Here is a 22,067-nt window from a genome sequence, read left to right on the forward strand (position 1 = left end):
TGTACCTAATAAACCGCCCACTGATATACTCATAGAATTTTTACAGTGTGATGTTAGTATTGTTACTAAAGTTAAAAAGTTAAAAGTAAAAAAAAAAAAAAAAAAAACAACGGTTTCACGCGCTGTCCCGTTAGATGAGGCGTCGTGTCTCTTTAAAAAAAATACGTCACTTCACTTCACTTCACGTGAGCGTGAGTGTGAGTGTGTCATGTGACGGTGGAGCTGCGCGTGAGTCAGAAAACAGTTAGAGACGCTTTAGCATTGTGCTCTCTGCCTGTTCGGAAGCTGCTCTACAGACGACAGGTCGGACTTCATGCACCGAACCTACCGGGTGAGAGACATTCTTCAGTTTTGCTGAGAGTAAAAACATGGCCGCTGAAAGCGATTCAAACCGGCTAGCTTTATTGATAGCCCCCTAGCCTCCCAAGCTAACTTAGCTTGTTTTCCTTTGGATTAGCTCGTTAGGCTCTGCTTTGTCTTGTGACAGGTTTTCGTGAACTTTCATATATTAAGCACTGTATTTTCTGTAATATTGCTCGCACAGTAAACCGGTAACTAACTGCATTTTTTCGTTGTTTTTGTTTTTCAGGCTGTAAAAGGAGTATGCAGTGCAGTTCTATCAACAACACAAGTCATCTGATAAAAATGGTAAAGTAGGCCAACTACAAGTGGTGCGAAGTAACAAAATATATTTACTGAAGTGCACTTAAGTATAAATCGAAGTACATGTACTTGGGTATTTTTGTTTTATGCTTCGTTGTATTTCTACTCTTATACTTCATGAAAAGCTCTGTCACTTCTATTGTAGCTGTCAGGCAGTTGTAGCGTTGTAAAAAGCACAGTATGTCCCTCTGAAATGTAGTGGACTATAAATATAGAGTAGTATAAAATGGAAATACACATTTAACCATATATTATTCTCTCAAAAAGAAGACTGGAAAACTTTGACTGCTGATTTTTTTCTCCTTTTTCTTTTTGGGAAACTTCATGACTTTCGTGATGTTTGAGCTGCTGAAATTTCTCAACCAGAAAGAAACACAGAAACCGAGACGATAAGATTGAATTTGTCAACCATTGTTCAGGACCATATTTCATCACATTACATTGCTCACAGCCACTTCCCCTCCTTCTTGTGTTCAGGCACTGCAGGTGGGGGTTTTGTGTCTGGCTCTGCTGGGCCTGAGCACAGCCCTGGTCTGTCCTGATGGAACCGAGTGTGAGGACACCAACACCTGCTGCATTGACAAAGTGGAACGTTACGAATGCTGTCCGCTACCACATGTGAGTCACCGTGTGTCTGAGTCAGGGCGGATTTCTTTCAATTTAAATTAAAATCAGTAATTCTCATTACTGGACCAGTTGCTGATATGTACAAGTTCAAATGACTTGTTTAAAATGTTCCATTACAAGGAAAAATCCTGCATTACAAACAAAAAAGAAATGAAATTTATCTGAATGTATCTAAAGTAAAAATACTCATTAGGCGGCAGACCAGGTGTTATACTGTACAGTGCATTTAGAATTGCAACTAACATTTATTATTATATTTGATTCATGTGTTGAGTAGTTTATCATCAAGTTATTAAATGATTAGAAGATTAGATATACACAACCTGGATGTCTGACAATCTACAAAGACAAGATCAAGAATGGGTTGGAGGCGTCTGTATTATAGCATATGGAGAGTTTGGGGTTTGTAGATTGTGATCTCTGCCGTGAAGAGTTCATCCTGCTCATCATTGTCTGCTGGTTTGTGTTGTCTTGTTTGAATCTGTGTGTAGGCCGAGTGTTGTTCAGACCACATCCACTGCTGCGACGAGGGGACCGAATGTGATCTGACTCACGACATATGTGTGAATAAGACAGTTTCCCTGCCCTTAAAAAGACGTCTTCCTGCCAAACAGGCCCTGCTCGCCTCTCAGGTGATTCTGACAAAGGGTTTTTTTACGTGAATGATGTGTTTTTGTTTTTAAAATGTGTGAGTGTGTCTTTATATATATATATATATATATATATATATATATTTTTTTTTTTTTTTTTTTTTTTTTTTTTTTTTTTGTTGTTTTGCTGGAGGTATGGGCTGTTTGTTGACCTGTACTTTAGAATCAGTGGTGCATAGTTCTTCACCCTTTAGACAGAGGCAGATGTAATTGTTTCGTGAATGTGGGTCAAATAACATGTTTGATACACACACACCATTAGATCTGCTGCGTTGGCACTTTCTTATCTCTCTTTACTCTGTACCCTGGACAAAAAGCAGGCACTCTTTTATTGAAGTGCACCTTTAGATCTTAACATAAACTAACTGGACAAGAGGGCAGCATAAAAACATTTATTAAACATTACGTTTAATTTTTTGTAGACTGACAAATCATCTCAGCTCTAGTTGTTTTTGTGTTCAGTCTCTCTAACAGGTTTTCTGTGTAATGAATATTTCAATCCGAAGAGGCCACCAGCAGTTCTTAACATATTTATTCATTAGTGTTTAAAGATTCCATTTGAGTGACTGTTTCCACTATGAAAAACATTTATAATCCTGCCATTGTCATGATTTTTGTCTTTGTTGTTGTTATTTTTGACCATGTCATTGGTGCATTGACGCTCCTGTCATTGGTATTCATGGGCTGTGATGTGTGATGGCTGCAGCTCAGCGAGAGAGTGAAGGCAGTCATTTGTCCGGACCAGGAGTATGAGTGTCCGGATCGCACCACTTGCTGCCAGCTCCCCGACGGCTCCTGGGGCTGCTGTCCATTAGCCAAGGTGATGCCCCCCAGACACCCACACACACAAAAACCAAAGCACTGTCACCTAAAACCACAGGCTTGACGCGAAACCCCAAGCACTTCACACCAAGACACATATTACATGGTCCAGTGGTCAGCTTCTGATGCTGCTTCTATGTCTGCAGTAACAGTAGATCAGCTACTTTTCCACAACATTCATTTATCATTTCTGCAACAGAGTCGCATCAGACAGCGTTCAGCTCGTCATACGTTTGTAATGTTCTCTCGTTGTGCGTTGGTACTTTTCCATTATCTGCAGGAAACTGTGTCCTTGACTGTTCCTGACTGTCAGAAATTATTTTCTCTTCTCTGCAGGCGGTGTGTTGTGACGATAAGCGCCACTGTTGCCCTAAGGGAACAACGTGTGATCTTGTTCACTCAAAGTGTGTCTCTGCCTCATGGGAGTCCTTCCCCATGCTGGAGAAACTTCCTGCCAGAAGGAGGGAGAATAATAAGCCAGGTAATGTAATAAACACCGTTAAACAAGCCATCCAGTGGCCACAGGTGTACTTGAAAAATGCAAAGTGAAACAGACATATTGTAACTGAGGGGAAAAATAAAACAGAGGTCACTGACATCTGTCTTTCTTACTGCAGCTATACGCTGATGATACTGCACTGATAACGAATGAATTCTCTCTCTGGTGTTTAAGCTTCTGCACCTCCGGCTGTCGGTTCATTGACGTGTCCTGGTGGGAAAAACCGCTGTCCACACAATTACACCTGTTGCCTGTTAACCAGTGGAGACTACGGCTGCTGCCCTTACCCAGAGGTACGTACGACTGGTGGTTTACTCATCAACAGTTTTGATTTATTGCAGTTTTTTCTTAAAGTCATGCCACATGTTCGCTGGTTCAGCTTATCATGTGTTTGCTGGGTATGAGGATTTGCTGCTGTGGTATAAAATAGTCTTCCTGTGGGTTTATGTACATTTGGACATGTGATCTTCAACACTTAGCAGTGAAATCAACTTTGTCCCAGAGTTGCGTCATTCATGTTTGCGTCACTTGTAACTCCAGTGTTTTAAAGTTGAGTTGAAGGCAGGGCAGTGTGAGAGATCTTTCAGCAAACGGTAAACCAGTGACAACATTATAACAAGTAATAACCTGACTGCTGGTTTTAATCGTGCCTCGTCTTGTTTGTCAGACACAGAGTCAAATTTCAAAGCCGTGTAGTTGTGTCACACCAGCGGAAACTGATGCACGCAGGTACATTACAAAGCCCACAGTTCATTTTTGTGATTGAGTGCAGTGTAATGAGATTTCATGCACCATTAGTGTGCACAGTGCTGCATACACTTGTTTTCATGATGCTCCTGAGAACATGTTGGTCTAAGGGATTTAAGGCTGTTTTGCATCTTGTTTTGGTTTCAGGGCTTTACTGGAACCAGATCTGTGTTTGTTCTTTTTACAGTATCAGCAAACATAGTGACATTTTCAGGTAGATATACTGTGTGCAATGTATTTAATAAATAAAAGTTTATATGGAGCAAATAAATGTCAAATAAACACTAAGTAAAAGAAAAGGAAATGAAGTTATTCGCCAAGCAACTCTTTATAAAACAGTGTATGGAAGCTTTTCCAGTGAGTTGAGTTCTGTCTTCTCCTCTGTCTAATCGGCCTCTTTCACCTCAACATTTTATTGGAACTAAATTCCCGTATATCTGACCACAGCTTACTTGATGAAGAGTAGTCATAAAACTAAGTGGAGAACAGCCTTATTGCAGAGTTGGATTTTTACCGCATCTTTGATGTTTTGACCCTGTGCAGGCGGTGTGCTGCAGCGATCATCGCTACTGTTGCCCCAGCAACACAAAATGTGACCTGGAGCATGAGATCTGCCGGTCTGGTGAGACCCGAGTGCCGCTGCTGAAGAAGATCCCTGCTGTACCCAAAGACAGTAAGAAGCCACATCTTCTCGTGTTCATCATGTTCATTTCAAACTGTATTTTTCAGTGGCTTTATTTACACCACATTGATCACGTATTGATCACTGAAGCCCGTTCTTACTTCTCACCTCGTCAGTTGATTGTCCGGACAACTCGACCTGTCCCGATCGGTCCACATGCTGCCAGATGACCAACGGCTCGTACGGCTGCTGTCCAATGCCCAATGTGAGTGTGGGCCGGTTTACGGTCTGTGAGACCACGTCGGAAATCAAATGTGTTTATAGTCTGAGATGCCACATCGTTTAAAAACAGGGACGACGACACGTTTTCACACAAGGTTTAAAAGAAATACCACCTCTGGTCAAAGCTCATCGTCTTAAACCCTCAGTTGTTTTGCTGGGTTGTGTTTTTGGAGTCTAGTTGAAGTGTAAGTTCTTTGTGATGTTCAGTAGAAGTTGTTGGGATTTATTGGAAAATTTGCAGCTGTGTTGTGCAGAAGCACGTCGGTCACTGTCGACACCTGAGTTACTTTCCTGTCTTCGTCCAGGCCGTCTGTTGTTCAGACCAAATCCACTGCTGCGATGAAGGCACCGAGTGCGACCTGCCCCACGACATCTGTGTGTCGGCCCACAGAAACACCTCCATGGCCTTGAAGATCCCCGCGGTGACAGCAGTGTCAGCACAGAGCAAAGGTAACAGCCCGGCTTTCTTCCTGGATCTGTCGCCTGATTACTGACATATGAGTCTGCTGGACACCGACATGTGTTGGTGTGACCTGAAATACTTCCTCTATACATTTAGAGGCCTCGTATTTAGATAAATGACACTTGTTTATGTTTACACTGATAAAAATGCTTCTGTTTGTTTCAGTCGTTTCTGTTCCCTGTAATGAATCTGTGGCCTGCGCCGATGGAAGCACCTGCTGTAAATCGTCAGGGGGAGAATGGGCCTGCTGTCCTTTACCTAAGGTACCAGCACACTGCTGTGTATGAATCAGACAGACAGCGTTCGACTTGCTTATCACATGACCTGAGTCGTTAGATCATGAATCATCTCTCTCCTGCAGAGTTTTGTCGTTTAGCTGTTGTTGATTTGACAAACTGCCGGTGCCCTCAGGGCTTTTCTCATCAGTCACATTCAGAGAAATCTGCTCTGTTGCAACATGTGTATGTGGAAATATAGGTTAAACAAGTTCATGATTAATGCAAACTTTTTTTTTCCAATCTTGGGACGTGTTCCAGTTCCATTGTACATTGCACTTCTTGCTTGAAATTTCCAAATTGTCAGCAAGAAACAGGAACAAAGGGGAACTGTGGAAGTCACGACTTGATCTGGATCTCCATATGATGCACGTATCCACAGCATCTGGATAAACCAGAGTCGTTCTGGAAACAAATGCTGACAGATGAAGTTAAATCTGAGCTCTTTGGTCACAACCACCAAAGGTTTGTTTGGAGAAAAAAAAAAAGATGCAGCATTGATTAAAAAAAACAACACTTTTAAACAGAGAGGTGGGAGGAAGTTCTGCTGTGATTCTGCTGTGATTGTGTGGCAGTCACAGGACGCTTTGCACAGATAGAGGGGAAAATGGATTCCACTAAATATCAGCTAACTCTGGACATTAATGTCCTGCAGAAAGAAAGTGAAAGTGAAAAGACGTTTGCTTCTACAACAGGACAGTGAACCAAAGTAAAATCCACCACGAGCTACTTAAAGAAACACAAGCTGAAGCTTTAGGAGCAGCCCTCAGACCTGCACTGTGTGACCACACATCTCAGAACCTGAAGTGATGTGACTGCAGCCTGTTTTGTTTTTTCCCCCCCTGTAGGCCGTGTGCTGTGAGGACCACCTGCACTGCTGCCCCCACGGCACCGTTTGCAACCTGGCAGCCTCCACATGTGACGATCCAACGGGCAACGCTGTGATGCCTTTGCTGGGTAAGATGCCCGTCTTCCCTTTGCTCACCGACAACAGCAAGTGTGACGAGTCCACATCGTGTCCCGGAAAATCCACCTGCTGCAAGACGCCAAGTGGAGACTGGGCCTGCTGTCCTCTGCCTCAGGTAAAACAGGAACGGAGTGAGGACACTGTTAAGACCAAGCCGGCTGCATATTTTTAATATCTAACACAAAGAGACATGGTAACACACAGTCACCTCGTCCACGTTGTGTGTGTCTGCCAGGCCGTGTGCTGTGACGACCACATCCACTGCTGCCCTCACGCCACAGTCTGCAACCTGGAGGCCGAAACGTGCGACGACCCGTCGGGTTTTTCTCCTCCGCTCCCCTGGACGGAAAAAGTCTCCGCTCTGACCTCAGAGGTTCAGGATGAGAAATGCGACAAGCAGACCATGTGTCCGGGAGGCACCACCTGCTGTAAGAAGAACTCAGGGCAGTGGGCCTGCTGCCCCTTACCTCAGGTCAGTAGCTTCCTCTTCACAGTCAAAGGGCCTGTTGAGCCCTGAGGTTGCTGAGGGTAAGTTTGTCCTGGTTCAGTGTCAGCTCTGTTCAGAGTCCTGCACAGGGAGCATCCGTGGTTCCTGAGGGAAAAGGAAACACCAGTGAGTTCGGTCCTCAGATGGACACAAAGCTCTCCTGCAGAGATGAAAGTATTAGTAATATTTACTGTTCCTAATTTCTCAAATGTAAAGATTTTCACTTTTCTTTGTTATAAATTATCCTAAATTTTGTGTACTATTTTCCAGCATTAAAAAATAATCGATAATCCAAACGGCTCCTGCCTTTGTGTGTTCGCTCCGTTTCTCTTCAGGCTGTTTGCTGTAACGATCATGAGCACTGCTGCCCCAAAGGCTACAAGTGCAACGTGGCTGAGCAGACCTGTGACAAGCCCGGAGACCTGAGCCTGCCCTGGCTGCAGAAGGTACCGGCCCTGCAGAAGGATCCCAGTCCGGCTGTTTCCAGCTCGACTGGGCCGGCCAAGAACATGTGCGACGCCCAGACCAGCTGCCCCAAGGATACGACCTGCTGCTTCATGGTCAACACCCACAAATGGGGCTGCTGTCCTCTGCCAGAGGTAAGTGTGTGATAATTTCACAGCCTCACACTGATGGAAAGCTGATCAGCATCACCTCAGAGGTGTTGTTGCTGTTCTTCAGGCGGTCTGCTGCAAGGACGGAAACCACTGCTGCCCCAGTGGTCACACCTGTGAACCTCACCGGTCCTCCTGCTCAAAGGGCCCCCATGTTATTCCCTGGTTCACCAAACTGAGCGCTCTGACTGAACCGGGCGCCGTCGCAGATGTTAAATGTGACGACAAAAGCAGCTGCGCCACGGGAACGACCTGCTGTAAACTACCGACCGGAGAGTGGGGCTGCTGCCCCCTGGTCAAGGTCTGTTCATCGCAGACTTCGTATTTATCTTTAACTTAGTGTAAAATCATCTTAGATCATCATCATTGATTCTTCTTCCTTCTCTTCTCCAGGCGATTTGTTGTGCGGACCACGAGCACTGCTGTCCTCAGGGCTACACCTGCAACATGCAGACGGGAACCTGTGAGAAGAAGAACCACGATGAGCTCACCCTCCCCCTCCCCCAGATTAAAGTGGTACGGTCCGAGCCGAGAGGCGCAGAGGACGACGCAGACGTGCCGTGTGACAGCACGGGGCAGTTTCACTGCCCCAAGCAGGACACGTGCTGCAAGATGTCAGCCACGCAGTGGGCCTGCTGCCCCTCACCCGGGGTACGTTCACGAGCTCCTCTCATCATTTTCTCATTGGAAAACTGATTTAGGAAAAATGACAGTGATGTAATTTCTGGCTCGGTCTTCTGAACTGATCAGTGAAAATTGTGTCCGTAGCATGTTTACATGTCTGGAGCTCAGACAGCCCACTCACAGGACACTGATTATTGATTTGTTAACGTAGAGTTATAGTTAATAAAACTCTCACGGCTGTTTTTCCTTTCACAGGCTGTCTGCTGCTCCGACTCAAAGCACTGCTGCCCTGAGGGATACTCCTGTGACCTGAAGGCTGGAGGTTGCACCCTGAAAACCCAGCTGACCTGGGACACTTTTTTCGGGGACAAAAAGAAAGACTTTGTCCCCCTGGGACTTTAATCCCCCTGAGGTGCACTGATTGTCCTCAAGCTTAAATCCGTAACATCCATGTCCCGCCCATGTTGCCTGTGGACAGTTTGACAGCTTTTCCCAGGTGTATTTAGCAGGTTTTTGCACTCGTGAGTATTTTTGGTTTTCGGTGTGGAGGATAAAAAAAACGTGTCCTCTGCAGTGATCTCTGGCATTTCAAACATAATTAAGTTGAAGCACTTTGGAGTCATGCCAGCCTCCCTGTCACTCAGTATGCAGGAGTCTTTCATGTTCTTCAAACGGCAGAAAATTTGTCACCCTGATTAAGACGGGATGAACATGAAAGGTTGAACCTGCTGCACAGCTTTACAGTGTTTCTCTTAAAGGTTAAGGTTTATGTTATTCTACATTTTTCTTATTGTCCACAGACTGAAACCAACAGTGTGTTAGTGGCTGCTCTTCCCTCTGTGAGTCTGAGACTCAAGCCCAAGTTTTCTCCCTGAAAATGCAAGAAAATATTATTAATGTATTTATAATATATTAATAATAGTTTTGTTGCATGTTCACAAAAGTCATTTACAGATCATTTACAGATCACAGAGCAGATCTACGATGTGAGGCAGAATTTTGTTTAGTTTTTGTAGGATGTTGACGTCTGTCCATGAACGATTTTTCACCGACTACATCACCTACTTCTTCTCTTAAAATTGTAGCAACAAACACTTTGTTCATTGTTGTTATAATTAGTGAGAAACTACTTCAGGCTTTCTTGGAAATGTCTGTTATTAACAGCTGAGCTCAGCATTATGACATTTCCAAGGAGTTAACTGGAAAATACAGGACCCATAAATTACAGCTTTATAGAATAAACTTCTATAATTATTATTCAGCTGATGAGCCTGACACTGCTGTGTTTATAACAGCTGAAGCCCCACGGAGCACAGGGGAGATTAGGCTTCTTTGTATGGGATTTGTTGGCAATAAGAAAAACACAGAATATCTCCAGAGCTGTTACCGCCCTCTGTTTTTGATTTCATTGGACGTATTGGAGGATTTTCCCAGTTTGAAAGATAAACATGAACCTTCGGCCTTATTTTGGGTCAAATTTACTAAAATCCGTGCATCATATTGAAGTTTTTTTTTGTTGCCCTCCACTGGTTGAGGAAGCAGCTTCTCTTTGCTTATTGCTTCATGTGCTCGTGTATAATCTCCATAAAGGGCCAATTTGATTTAGTCACATAGCTGTGAATTTGTTGTATGTTTTGTATGTTGATGTTGAACAGAAAGAAACCACTGATTCAGTTTAAATCTCTGGTTTTTTGTCAAACACTTGGTGGAAGTAAACAGAACAGTGACAGCTCACACAGAGAGCTCGTGCCTTCTATAATTCCCCTGTAAGAGGTGCCGGTCTGTCAGTATCAGATATATCAGATGTTCTGCCTGAGGAAGATTCAGTCCATGACTGGAAAAGAACAAACATGCTTTTTGTTTTGCGTTTTTTGGACAATTGAGTGTAGATTTCTCTAAAGGGAGCCGAGAAACAAGAAGCAAGTTCATCTCAGTGTCACGAGGAAACAAATTCAGGGTTCGCTCCACGAGCAGAGACCAGAAAACAAAGACACTGATATTCTGTCTGACAGTGAATAAACTTAAAGACCAATAAGTCCTGTGTGGCCTTTCTTTGCCCTGGATTTTGCCTTTATAGCTCCGTGCAGTCTGCTGTACCTTTGGTGGCTGCTGGCCCTGGACGGACCCTGAAGGGAGCGCCTGCAGACACTGCTCAGGGCAGAAAAAGTACTGCACTTCCTTTGCAATTTTTCTTTTTTTGGTTTGTTTATTTTTTTGGATTAAAAAAAATATAATTTGGAAAAAGACACTTAGTAGAACAGATACCAGATTATCTGTCAACCAGCTTTCAAACCTATGCTACGTCTCCATATTTTCAGGCTTATTCTTATACAGAAGTTTCCAAACTCTGAATTCGCTCCTGAAGGTGGTAAAACCACTGTTTATGAAACCTGTAAGATGATTTCTTTTCTTTAACAGAGGAGTTTTAGGAGTGTGACTGTAGTTTTATCAAATCTAACTTTTTATGAATTTAGAAATATATTCCTTTAACATGTTCACTGTGCACATCATGTTTTAGAAACTTGGTTTGTTGTGATTCTCTAACTAAATTTTTGCAGCCTTTAAAAAGAGACTTTACTTTGGGAGGGGTTGGGGGGGGGGGAGGTCGAAGCCCCGAGACTGAAATAAAGTTGTTGGAAAAAATCAGTTTGGTCGAAGTGATAATTAAATTCGGTGAGCTCATCCTTGAAGTTTTATCAGTTGACAGGATGCACAGGAACAAGCCCACACACTTCCTCTGGCCTTTTCTCTCCGTATCCTCTTACCCCCACCCCCACCTCCCTCTTCCTCGTCATCAGAAAGTTGTTATGACGACCCCGGTAAATACAAAAGGGTAGGGTGGAGACACCAGTGTGGGGGGGTGGGTGGTTGTCCCACTTTACTGTCAGCTTCTCAGGGCAGCATCTGCCCTCTGGTGGCTGGGAACAGAAATGCCGGCTCTTCTGCTTGAGTAGAAAACAAAGGACAGCACAAACTGTTTAAGTCCTGAATGAGGTCAGAGACTCGTCTCCTGTGTGGCTCCTTTGTCTCCAGGACAGTTATTTATATGAAAGCTCTTCAACTCCTGCCAGAGACAGAAAAGCGTTGGCTGTTTTCACTTGGTCCAGAAGATAAAACGTTAAAGGGACACAGTGATAACGTTTGCTCTGTGAACTGAACTTAATTACATGTTTTAACATAATCCATTTATTTAACATTAATATCACTAGTTACTTTTCAGGTTTTACCTCCTCCTCGACTAATTCCAACTTTAAAGTACTGTTTACATTTCCTTCAGTTATAATACTAACAGGGCCTATACTGCATAATTAGGGCTTCATTTTGATATTTAAGGTACAATCTGATCATTTCTATCGTTTGCGGTTTATACAGTTATACTTAGGTAAAAGAAGAATTGAATGCACTTTTACTTGCAGTATTTTTATAGTGTGATGTTTCTGAATAAGTCTTAACTCCTCATACCTGAAGTTAGCGTTGTACGTTGTGTACTGTTCACTCATGAACATCTTGTTTGTTTAATTAGTACACAAACAAATTTAAAAACAACAGTCTGCGGTTTCTCTTGTTTCCAGTGTTGATGTGATATCAATGTTTTCACAGAGAGTTTAAAAACCGAGAAGAAGAATAGTTTGGTTTTATTGTTGACTCTCATACTTTCAAAGATCTTCATCATCATCGTGTTTCTCAGCTGAACTGATTGTGCGTGAATCAGACCTGTGGAGGATCTATAACCCCGGCGAGGCTTTTCACTTCTATGTATAGCAGAGCTGCCCCACCAACAGCAGCACCACTGAAGTGACAAAAACCCATTGACGTGACAGTAAACTTCCTCCTCAGCCTCACCATTGGTCAGCAGCTGATCCCATTCAGATGTTGCCAGGGAGAGGGACCCTCCACCCAAATCACACACACGGCGTTCACACACTCCCTCCTCTGGTATTTTGCTAATTCCCACAGGAATGTATAGATTCCAGTCATCTCTATTTGGGAAAGCAGATGTGTCGGTGGAGAGGAAGCCACAGTGATGGATCCGATAATTGATAATAAATCAGTTTCACTGCAGAACATTTTACTTTGATGTTCACATGAATGTTTTGGTGTTTTTTTTTCCAAAGTAAAGGACGTGAACGCTTCTTCCACCAGCGCGACAGACGAGGTCCAAGTGTCACCGAGGGCATCTACGGTATCCATCCAGAGTCTTTGGAGGCTGGTATCTGTGTGTGGGGGGAGGGGGGGAGGGGGGCTGGGCCCAGGGTGACAGAGGTGTAAGAGCTCATAGCTCACACACATGGTCGACCAATCAGCAGAGCCTGCGGGGGCAGAAAGCCGGTAGGTTTCACTTGGATACTAATATACACATGACAGAAGACAGACAGAGAGACAGAGAGACAGGATCAGTCACTTTTCTCCTCTCTTTCAACAGGATCACTGGATTTCACCTGAACCCGACACAGGAGGGACCACCTCGGTGTCCTCGTGAGGTAACGTGCTCCGTCGGTGCAGAGTTTCAGGTTGAGCTGGAGCTTTAAACTCAGTGTCGGGTCACAGAGTTGAGGGGGACGTGGTTTTTGGGAAGCTGACAGGAGGCGTAGTTAGTGGTGCAGCATGGGAAGAGTGGTCAAATGGGACTGGGGATCTAGATCTTGCATGTCCTGGAAGACTGATTGTCCTAAACATGGTGGCACCTGAGTCTCAGCAGGTTTGAATCCCTGTTTGTAGCAGTTAGTTTCTTTCCTTTGAGAACGTGGATCTTCAGCTTTATAAACTTTAAAACTGTAGAGTTTGCTTTCAGGTGAATTTCCAGCTTTGCATTATCAGATAAAAGTATCTCAGATCTCTGCTCATGCAGGTTCTGTCTGAGGACTTCAGGACGAGTGCTGTCTTTGTGTGTGGGAAGTGTCTGTGTTTTGATCCCTCAGTATTCGCTGTCAACATGGCGAGGGGCTGAGGAAGAGAGACTCTGACAGCTGGCCGGCCCAGTGGAAAGCATGCAGCTTCTTCTCTGCGTGCCAAATCTCTGCATGCTATTTATACTCACCTTGCCAGGCTCACCACTGGTGTCCGTTCATTCACGCCCCGGCTACGGCAAATGCCATCACATTAAAATGCTTCACAGTTACGATGGATACGTGGTTCTTTTGTCTCATGGTGGAATTTAAGTGGCTAAAAGTAAAACAAGCAAACAAACAAACATTACAACCATTCACTTTTAGCCAAACTTAAATCCTCGTCAGTGTCAGAAACCCAGAACTTAAAGGGCAACTTCACACCACCTGAAAACTTTGTCTTTGCTGACCTCTGCTGGCTCAACTTCTCACCTGGCTGTTGTGACATCGCTGCCAGGTGTGGTTACAGGTGTAACACAGATGCACTGTGATGAGTTAATATCAACAAAAAGAGTGAAATTTGGCAAATTCTGTGAAGGTTGTAAAATCACTGATCAAACAAATTCATGTCTCATTACTTTGTCCAGCAGCTTAAGACATCTCCAGAGATTTTACCCCTGATTCCCACAGAGCTGTGTGAACCGATGCTGAGTGTGTTTGTTTTACATCTCGTCCTCCAGTTCTCACAAAGTAGATGCACACGTCCACCGACAGAGAAATGGCCATACCCCGGATGTTTGACTCCAACACGCCGTTCATCATTGTGACCGGAGGATCTGAAATCTCGTTTCTGGGCAAAGAGGACAGCGGCCAAGGTTGTGAGGAGGAGAAGGACTCGCTGGTCCAAGCCATCGCCCCCCATCTGAGTCGAGTGATGCAGCACGGCACCGCAAAACACGTGGTCACAGAGGGACATGAGGTGTCTGAGGAGAGTCCCTGTGTCTCCATAGTCGCACAGGCTGAGAGTGAGACTGAATTTTTTACATTTAAGATTAATTTCTCAGTGTAAATGGTTTTTCATTTAGTGGTTAATGATGGAAAATTTGTCCAAACTAAATTAATGCTCAATACTGAAAAATGTCCCTGTGGGAACCATCATGTTGGCTCCTAATATCCCACCATTTCTCTGTGCCAGGAGAAGACTTCCAGGAGTTCAGTCCTACCAGCACACAGGGCCCCTACTCCAGATCCCAGCTGCTCAAAAAGCTCAGGTAGCTGGAGCGTCGACACGCGGAGAGTGGAAATACACAAACACTAACCGGTGACACACATTAGGAAGAACACTGTTTCTAAAATTTGATTCTATGCTGTAGAACTAAGGCTTCACAGGGTGGACACTAAGCCTGGAAAACACACTAACCTTTGACCATACAGCACATACACTTAAGCGACACCTTGTGGTGATATCAAAGGAATGAGAGGGTGAACAGGGACTGGCAGCAGTTCAGCCTTTCACAGTTTTTAGCTAGGTGTACCTAATAAACTGGTCAGCTGAGGATATATTTCCTCTGGCGAATCTGACCCGGGATGACTTCAGCATTTTAAACATGCATCCTCTCCTTTGCAGGTCTCTCAGCAGGGGATCCGTCCTCCTGAGTGACACAGAGGACGAGGACTTTGACTTGGACAAGCTCCCAAACTACCACCTGCAGAGGAAACAGCGCAGGAAAACCAGAACAAGACAGAGCCAGGAGGGAGGAGAGGAACCTCCTATTATCCGCGGTCTGTGGGTGCAGGAGATCGACTGGCTGCGATCAGCTGATGGAGAGACGAGGTCGTCCGCTGAGATCCTCCCGCCTCCTCCTCAGTTCACGGACTCTCAGGTCTCATGTCTCTGCAGCCATGGAGACCTGGACTCCTGCATATACGCTGAAGGCTGCAGCTGTGCAGATGTTTGTGAATGTGTGAGAGGATTAGGGGAAGTGTCTCTGTCAGAGGACCAGTTCAGATCAACAGAGGACACGTCCAGCTCTGACGACAGAGGAGGCTCAGACTCTGACTGTGGTCTGGAGCAGGACTCTGAGTCTGTCTGCACTCATGAAAGTGACTCAGACTCATCCTGCTGTGCAGAGGACCACGTGTCAGATTTGACCTTTGACCTCATGCACGTGTCTGGGTTCAGCTCCCGTCATGGTGAATGGGATTCTTACTCTGCAGGGTGTGTGCAAAGCATGCTGGGACTTTCAGACTCCACATACACCCCCGACGCTGTGAATACATCCCAGGGTGCCTTTGGTTTTGATGACAGTGATATTGACAGAGTTTTGGATGAACTGAGAGGCAGAGTGACGCAGACGCCGAAGCTGTTTGTGTCTCCTTTCTTCAAAGATTTGATAAGACAGACTCCGAGTCACCAGAAACACAACGTACCTGTCAACGAAGGACTCATATTTCATCATGTAAGACGTGTATGACGTACATTAGTTTACTTACACTGACGCTAACTTAGGAAAACACACCCCCTCTAATCTGATGGCAATTTAACACTCTGGCCTTAAATAATCCTACAAGAGCTGCAACAGTTAGTCGATTAAATAAATAGTAGATTGACAGATAATTTTAGCTGCTGCTTAGACAGTGAAATTATTATTTTTCAATTAGAAATACCAAATATTTATGGGACATTTTACAGACAAAACAGTCTGTGAATTAATAAAGAATCTGCAGATTAATCGATAATTGATTAAAAATAGTTGTTAACCCCCCAAACATCCTCAGTTTCCATCCACTACACTCTGTATTTTTCCTTTAACAGCTGGCAGTAAACATCTGCACAGACATCACTGACTGTGCAGATGTGTTCATTTACCCTTTAACTGCTCTGCCTTTCCCTCCAGCCTGTTTCTCATTTATGCCGTTGATGTGTGCTCTTGTATCCTTTAGCAACTGCAGTCCAGCAGTTCTCAGTACAGGGAGGGAGAGGAGTACAGCATTGTTCACCACATCCAGAACGGCTCGTACGGTGATGTGTTCTGTGTCCGGGACAAAAGGACTGGATTCGAATGTGCTGCCAAGAGGGTAAGCCAAGAAAGAGTGAGTCACCCAGCACCACCCGAAGCTTCTGAAACGGTGATCTGCTGCTCTTGAACAGTGAAATGATGATTCAGTTGAAGGTTTTCGTGTCCACTGATCTCAGATTCCTCTGAGTCACTTCAGCAGCGAGGAGGTGAGCACGTGGAGCGCTCTGAACTCTCCTCGAGTCGTGGAGCTGTTTGGGGCTGTGAGGGAGGGACTGAACGTCGTGCTCTTCATGGACTTGAAGCCAGGTACACTTTTGCCAGTGTGAACATAATAAATAAAACCAGAGCTGGTTTTTCATAATAATAACATGATGCTTACGGCCAATGAAAAGCAAAACCGTAATGTGTGGAAAGAGTTTGAGATGCTGACTTTTCCAAACCTCTTCAGCTTGTTTGGCTCAGCTCCTGAGAGAGATGAACTCCCTGCCTGAGGATCTGGCCCTGCACTACCTTCATCAGTCACTGGGGGCGCTAGAACACCTGCACCACAGAAAGGTCCTTCACCTGGATGTCAAAGGTACGTTCATGTTCCTGTTTTAGACATGGTAACGAATATTCCCTCATTTATTTTTGTATGAAATTAATTTCGACTCTGCAGACCTGCGTGCAGCCTTCGTTTTGAATCAGCGTTATCTCGTAGAGTTTGTGGTGAGATCCCACAGTGCCCCCATCTCCCCCTGCACTAATTGCAGATTTGATTATTATGTGATTATCAGCAGCAGCAGGTACAGGGAGGCAGGAGGCAGGAGGCCCAGTAAAGCCCCTGGCTGCTGGTCCTACTGTCAGCTAGCATCCACAGTGATGGTACCTAATCCTAAACTGACACCTCACCCCTAAACCCTCAGTAATCCCTGCTGAGAGGATTGAGTAGGAGGGGGCTCGCTCAAATTAGGCCCCTCCATTGTGCTGTGAGCTCAGCGCGAGCAGGTTCACTCAGCCAACACGTTAAGCAGTCTCATTGTATTAGAGCTTCATGAAGAAATGTGTGTGTGTGTGTGCGTGCTTTATTTTTGGAGATTTTACCTTGTGCTACCCCAAGACAGCTGCTGAGGAGCTGGACCAACAGAGCTGCAGAGGCTTTGTTCCCATGTGCAGCCATCACTCTGACAGCCTCTGACAGCCTCCTAATTTCTCAGTCAACTGTTTCATGATGAGCACCAAATGAAAACAAGCTGTCTCTCCAAATCCTGTGTGTTGATTTTATTCCAGTTGACAATGTGCTGCTGTCTGCGGACTGCAGAGACACATTCCTCTGTGACTTTGGTCTCTCAGAGACATTAGATGACAGTGGATGGAGCACCAAGGCGTTCAGGGGTGAGTCCACGCTGAGAAGTCAGGAAAACACCGTGACAGAATTTATACTGGATCCTTTGATATTTATTGATCACATGGTTGGATTTGGTAAACAAATTAATTTTAAATAAATACAGTCAAAGATGAACACACTGACACAGCACAGGGTTTTCTGATGACCACAACAGACAGTGAGAGGACAACGGTAAAAACTAATACAGAGAAACACAAGTACAGAGTCCTGAAGTCAGAAAACTCAGTAACATTGGTTGTATCTTAGGTTTGTTGTGAGGCTGCAGCAGCAAAGCCCCTGTGTGTCCTGAACTGAGCGTTAGTGTATTTTATTGCTCATAAATTCAAACGTTATTCCATCTTTCAACAGTTACACAGCCTCACTTTAAATCACATCATCCTAAACCAGCTCACATCTGATGAGGTGCAGTGATGAAAACGAATTCCCTGTTTGTCAATATAGGAGCTGCCTTCCCGGGCACAGAGACCCACATGGCCCCGGAGGTCGCTCGAGGGGATCGACTCTGTGCCAAAGCAGATGTGTGGAGCAGCTGTTGTATGCTACTGCACATGCTCAACGGATGCCCCCCGTGGACACGTTACTATTCCCACCCACTGTGTCTCCAGGTGAAAATCTTCTTTATCTTACTCGAAAAAACTGGACAAAACTATGCGGAGGTGTTCTCACATTTCTTTGTCTCTCACGTCTGTTTGCCAGATTGTCAATGAGCCTCCTCCTCTGTGGGAGGTGCCGTCCAACTGCAACAACTTCACGGCCAAAGTGTTCAGGGCCGGACTCCAGAAGGATCCCGATAGACGAGCATCTGCAAAGGAGCTCAGGAGGAAAACCACCAAGGCTCTCAGAGCAGGTCAGACAGAAATGTTCTAGTTTATAACTAAACTACAGTCAACAGGTGGTTTCATTAAATAACTGTTTGAAGGATAAAGAAAATTATCCAATATTTTACAAAATGTTTGAGAAATTTCTAAAAAAAAAAGTAAAACAGCTCCAACTCCAGCTACAACAATAAAATACTTTTATTATTTATCCTTTAAGTACATTTTGCTGAATATTTTTTGCTCCACAGTGGGAGGCCTGAATCCCTGGTCCGTCAAAACCGCCTGTGAGAGTCTGAATCGTGGCAAGAACCAGAATGAGGACACCCCCTGCTCTTTGTCCACTGGGATCAACCCAAATAAACCGGCAGCTGCTGTCTCAGCACCCACGATGCACTGGGTGAGCCCCTGGAGAACCACAGCTGTGGATGAGGACAGCAAAGACAGAGACTCAGACCTAGACTCTGAAGTGGAGACAGATTCCTTAGTTCGGGAGTGGGACTCACAGCCAAAGTCACTGCGGGTCGACTTCACTGCAGATGAGACAGACTGGGAAACCGGGTCTGACTCCGATGTCGATATTTACATGGGAGAGGATGAATTCATTCAGGAGAAGTGGCTGAAAACTAACAAGGACTATGAGGGAGACTGGGAGGAGGAGGGACACGAGGAGGAGGAAGAGGAGGGGAAAGAAGAGTGGGACTCCTCTGGGTCCACAGAGCATCTCCGGGCTCTCAGAGGCCTTTTCCCTTTGCTGCAAAAAGGCCGACAGAGCAACGACAGTTCATGGGGCTCAGAACCAGAGCTGGAGCTCCTCAGAGACGGTGAGTCACAAACTGTTCGTCAGATTGTGAACGAATCCCACGCAGGTTTGTCCACAGGCAGCCGAGAACAAGCATGTTTCAGCATTTTTAGATTCTTAGCTGAGTGCTGGTATTTGCACATCAGAACAGGTCATTACGTCTAAGGGCCGAAGTGTTTACAGCTGGAGTGAGAGGTGAAACGCCTGCAGCCTCCTCCTGGCTGCTGTGGCTTTGTAGTTTCAGCACAAATGATTGAAAGTATGAAATCGTTTGAGTAGAAAACTAGACATCACTTGAAAATATTAGTCTATTCTGATACTAACTGAAATGTGTTGTCTCTTACTAGATGTAGCTGTAGGCACTGTGATCCAGACCCCATCCCCTGAACCTCGAGATGACCCCCCGTCCTGTTTCAGCTGCTCGGACACATCGCAGATAGATGCCTCAGAGAAGGTAAGTACGAACAGTGATGTCTGTGGATTCAGACACAAACATGTCTGTGTGTTCATGTGAACTAAAAAGAACTCATTCTTCTTCTTCTTTTAAGGACTCTGACCATTCATCTGATGACCTGAGCTCCGGAGTCTTTTCCTCCTGCAACAGTGAGACAGACGGACACCTGGAGTGGTTGGCCTCAGCCAATCAGCCCTCCTCATACTGCTTTGAAGGTAAGATGACAGGAAGTTATTTGCTGGTTTATGTGGTTTACCTCTGTTGGCACTGTGATTTTTAATGCTGTGACTCTCGCAGGTGTTGACATCTGGATAGAGAACGTTCAGGGCGAGTGTCTGAGGATCCGCGAACGCCGGCAGGTCAAAGTGGGTCATGTTGCCATAGGAATCAGTGATCAGGTAAGAGACCAGACGCTTTGTTGTGTGTTAGGCCTTATGCTTGTCTGAATGTTTGGCTTTTTGTTTTCAGGGATCCTAAGCTGGTTTTACTACTAAAGAACCAAGGTCCAGATTTCACTTCCTGCCTCATTTCTGTGACTCAGTCTCTCCTGCAGTATCTCATCTGACTTTCTGACAAAATTAAACGTTTGTTCACTCCCCAAGCTCTAAGATTAATGAGAATCTGCTGCAGCACCTGTTTTCAGAATGTACATCAGTTTTTAAGAGTTAAACTGCAAAATAGTATGTGCACATACAAAAACTTCAAATCTACAAATCTTTCTGTCATCTGTCATTCAGATCTCGGGGAAGGCCTTCACTTTGGAGACCCTGGACAGGAAGATGGTTTCCTTTGAACAGGAAATCAGTGAGTCTTGTGTGTGGCTTCGCTGTGTCCCTGCTCCTGACACCTGTCAGCGCTGGACGTGGAGAGTCAGAGACGGCAAGCTGGAACTTCAGGAATGAAACAGACAATTTTGTTATATTTTTGTATTTTTTGCACTAACTTGGGTTTGTTCTTAAATCATGTGGACTGAAAACAGACATGTAGATGGACACGACTGAATTTCCTGGGTAAAAGCTGGAAAACCGCTGCTTTCAGTGAATTTTTTTATCTATAGATATTTTAGTATGTTATTTCAGAGATGGATTTCTCAGAATCTGCTCAAGTATGTGCGTGCAGACAAGAAACCTGACTCTGGTTTCTAACAGGTCTAAATACACTTACAGTCAGCTCCAAGAACTATTTTCAGGAGGCTACACAAAGGGTTAGGGGTTAGGGTTGGACCAAAATCTAATCTAAACTGATTGTTAACCTTTACAACTACAGACCTGATCATTGTGAAACCACTTTTATTGATTTATTATCACGTATAATTACAGGTGAGTCACTAACTTTTGCAGGTCTTTTCTGGGAGGTAGGTGGTCAAACAGTCCTTTGGAGAGGTCACCCTGAAGAATTAAGGAGCTAAAAAGACAAGTGATGTGTTCAGCCAGAGGAGGATTTGTTGTTCTTATTAATGACTGATAATTTGTATTATAGAGGGCTATGTAAACGCCCTGCAATACATATTGAATGGGTAATGTAATAGATTACTTCGTACACATACAGTGGATGGTTATGTGCAGTTTATGAATGTATATGCACCTATATGCAGTATAAACAGCACTCTATTTGTAAAGCTGATTTTCCTGTTATTAGTTATCCAGTTACTTTTTTAAAACTTTTTATGTCCAAATGGAAAAAAAAGATCCAGTTCTCAGATCACAGTGTCTCCTTTGTTCCTCTGAACATTAGTTTTTCGTGTCACCTGATGTTTTTGTAGGGTTTAGAATGAGTGAAGCTTCTTAGAACAGTGAATGATTGTTGAATAATTGTCATGATACCACATGAGCCCTCAAGACTGTAATACTTGAACGTTACTAATATTTTATATCTTAATAAAAAATTACTTTCATGATAGATAAGCTGCTCCTTCACTCATTGTCTCGTCCAGCTCAGGTCTCACAGGAGGACAGTGGTTGGCTACAGGAGCAGTACGGATGCATTCAAGACCAACCAAAAAGCCTCTTGCCATAGATTAGGATCAGACCTGTAGCATGTTGTAAACTTTTACAGCCACTAATAAATAAACCTGGCTGTGCCAATGCAAAGAAGGTTCACATGACTGTATCACGTGTGAAACTAAAACTACAAAAATCTGAATATCCTTTTTTTAAAAAAAAACTTGAACTCACAACCCTGATATTTCTCATTCTGGCAAACTGTGGTTCAGATAAGGTTAATGTTTGAGGAATGTGGAGCTCCCTCAAACGGCCCCTCCTATAGCAAATATTTAGACATGGCCCACCACCTCGTAGCAGGCCCAAGAGCAAATTTCTACTGTTATTTACTCATTGTAACTAATACTCCTTTAACTCTGCATCGTGATTCTTTATTTAAGAAAAAAATAACACAAACTAAACAATACTATGAGACACACAT

General features: G+C 44.3%; 2 protein-coding genes across 3 annotated transcripts; both read left to right on the forward strand.

Annotated features, from left to right (window-relative positions):
- The first annotated feature begins 205 nt into the window (after positions 1-205).
- Positions 206-10,546, forward strand: grnb (granulin b). The gene is made up of 17 exons (XM_041067225.1): positions 206-331; positions 590-648; positions 1,141-1,281; positions 1,782-1,922; positions 2,647-2,760; positions 3,099-3,243; positions 3,436-3,554; positions 4,552-4,681; positions 4,807-4,895; positions 5,218-5,362; positions 5,541-5,638; positions 6,499-6,732; positions 6,853-7,089; positions 7,440-7,703; positions 7,786-8,019; positions 8,112-8,369; positions 8,598-10,546. The coding sequence occupies exons 2-17, from the start codon at positions 604-606 to the stop codon at positions 8,742-8,744; spliced, it is 2,541 nt and encodes an 846-aa protein (XP_040923159.1). The 5' UTR covers positions 206-331; positions 590-603; the 3' UTR covers positions 8,745-10,546.
- Positions 10,547-12,714: 2,168 nt separating this feature from the next.
- LOC121175568 lies at positions 12,715-21,495 on the forward strand. 2 transcript variants are annotated; one of them, XM_041029381.1, is made up of 15 exons: positions 12,715-12,823; positions 13,909-14,193; positions 14,364-14,439; positions 14,796-15,627; positions 16,112-16,246; positions 16,365-16,494; positions 16,637-16,765; positions 17,458-17,562; positions 18,017-18,180; positions 18,272-18,422; positions 18,642-19,214; positions 19,540-19,646; positions 19,741-19,861; positions 19,944-20,044; positions 20,384-21,495. In XM_041029381.1, exons 2-15 carry the CDS (start codon positions 13,923-13,925, stop codon positions 20,546-20,548), a joined length of 3,060 nt encoding a protein of 1,019 aa, XP_040885315.1. In that variant the 5' UTR covers positions 12,715-12,823; positions 13,909-13,922; the 3' UTR covers positions 20,549-21,495. The 2 variants fall into 2 exon arrangements, with proteins under 2 accessions (XP_040885315.1, XP_040885316.1); XM_041029382.1 differs by lacking the exon at positions 12,715-12,823 and adding an exon at positions 12,973-13,041.
- The last annotated feature ends 572 nt before the right edge of the window (positions 21,496-22,067 follow it).

The sequence above is a fragment of the Toxotes jaculatrix genome, chromosome 21, assembly GCF_017976425.1.
Source record: "Toxotes jaculatrix isolate fToxJac2 chromosome 21, fToxJac2.pri, whole genome shotgun sequence".
In the NCBI taxonomy this organism is placed as follows: domain Eukaryota; kingdom Metazoa; phylum Chordata; class Actinopteri; family Toxotidae; genus Toxotes; species Toxotes jaculatrix.

Coding starts and splice junctions, on each gene's coding strand:
- grnb (XM_041067225.1), top strand. CDS start 604: ATGCAGTGCAGTTCTATCAACAACACAAGTCATCTGATAAAAATG. Junction 4,896..5,217: donor GCTGCTGTCCAATGCCCAAT/GTGAGTGTGGGC, acceptor GTCTTCGTCCAG/GCCGTCTGTTGTTCAGACCA. Junction 7,704..7,785: donor GCTGCTGTCCTCTGCCAGAG/GTAAGTGTGTGA, acceptor GCTGTTCTTCAG/GCGGTCTGCTGCAAGGACGG.
- LOC121175568 (XM_041029381.1), top strand. CDS start 13,923: ATGCACACGTCCACCGACAGAGAAATGGCCATACCCCGGATGTTTGAC. Junction 16,495..16,636: donor CTTCATGGACTTGAAGCCAG/GTACACTTTTGC, acceptor AAACCTCTTCAG/CTTGTTTGGCTCAGCTCCTG. Junction 19,862..19,943: donor CTCCTCATACTGCTTTGAAG/GTAAGATGACAG, acceptor TGACTCTCGCAG/GTGTTGACATCTGGATAGAG.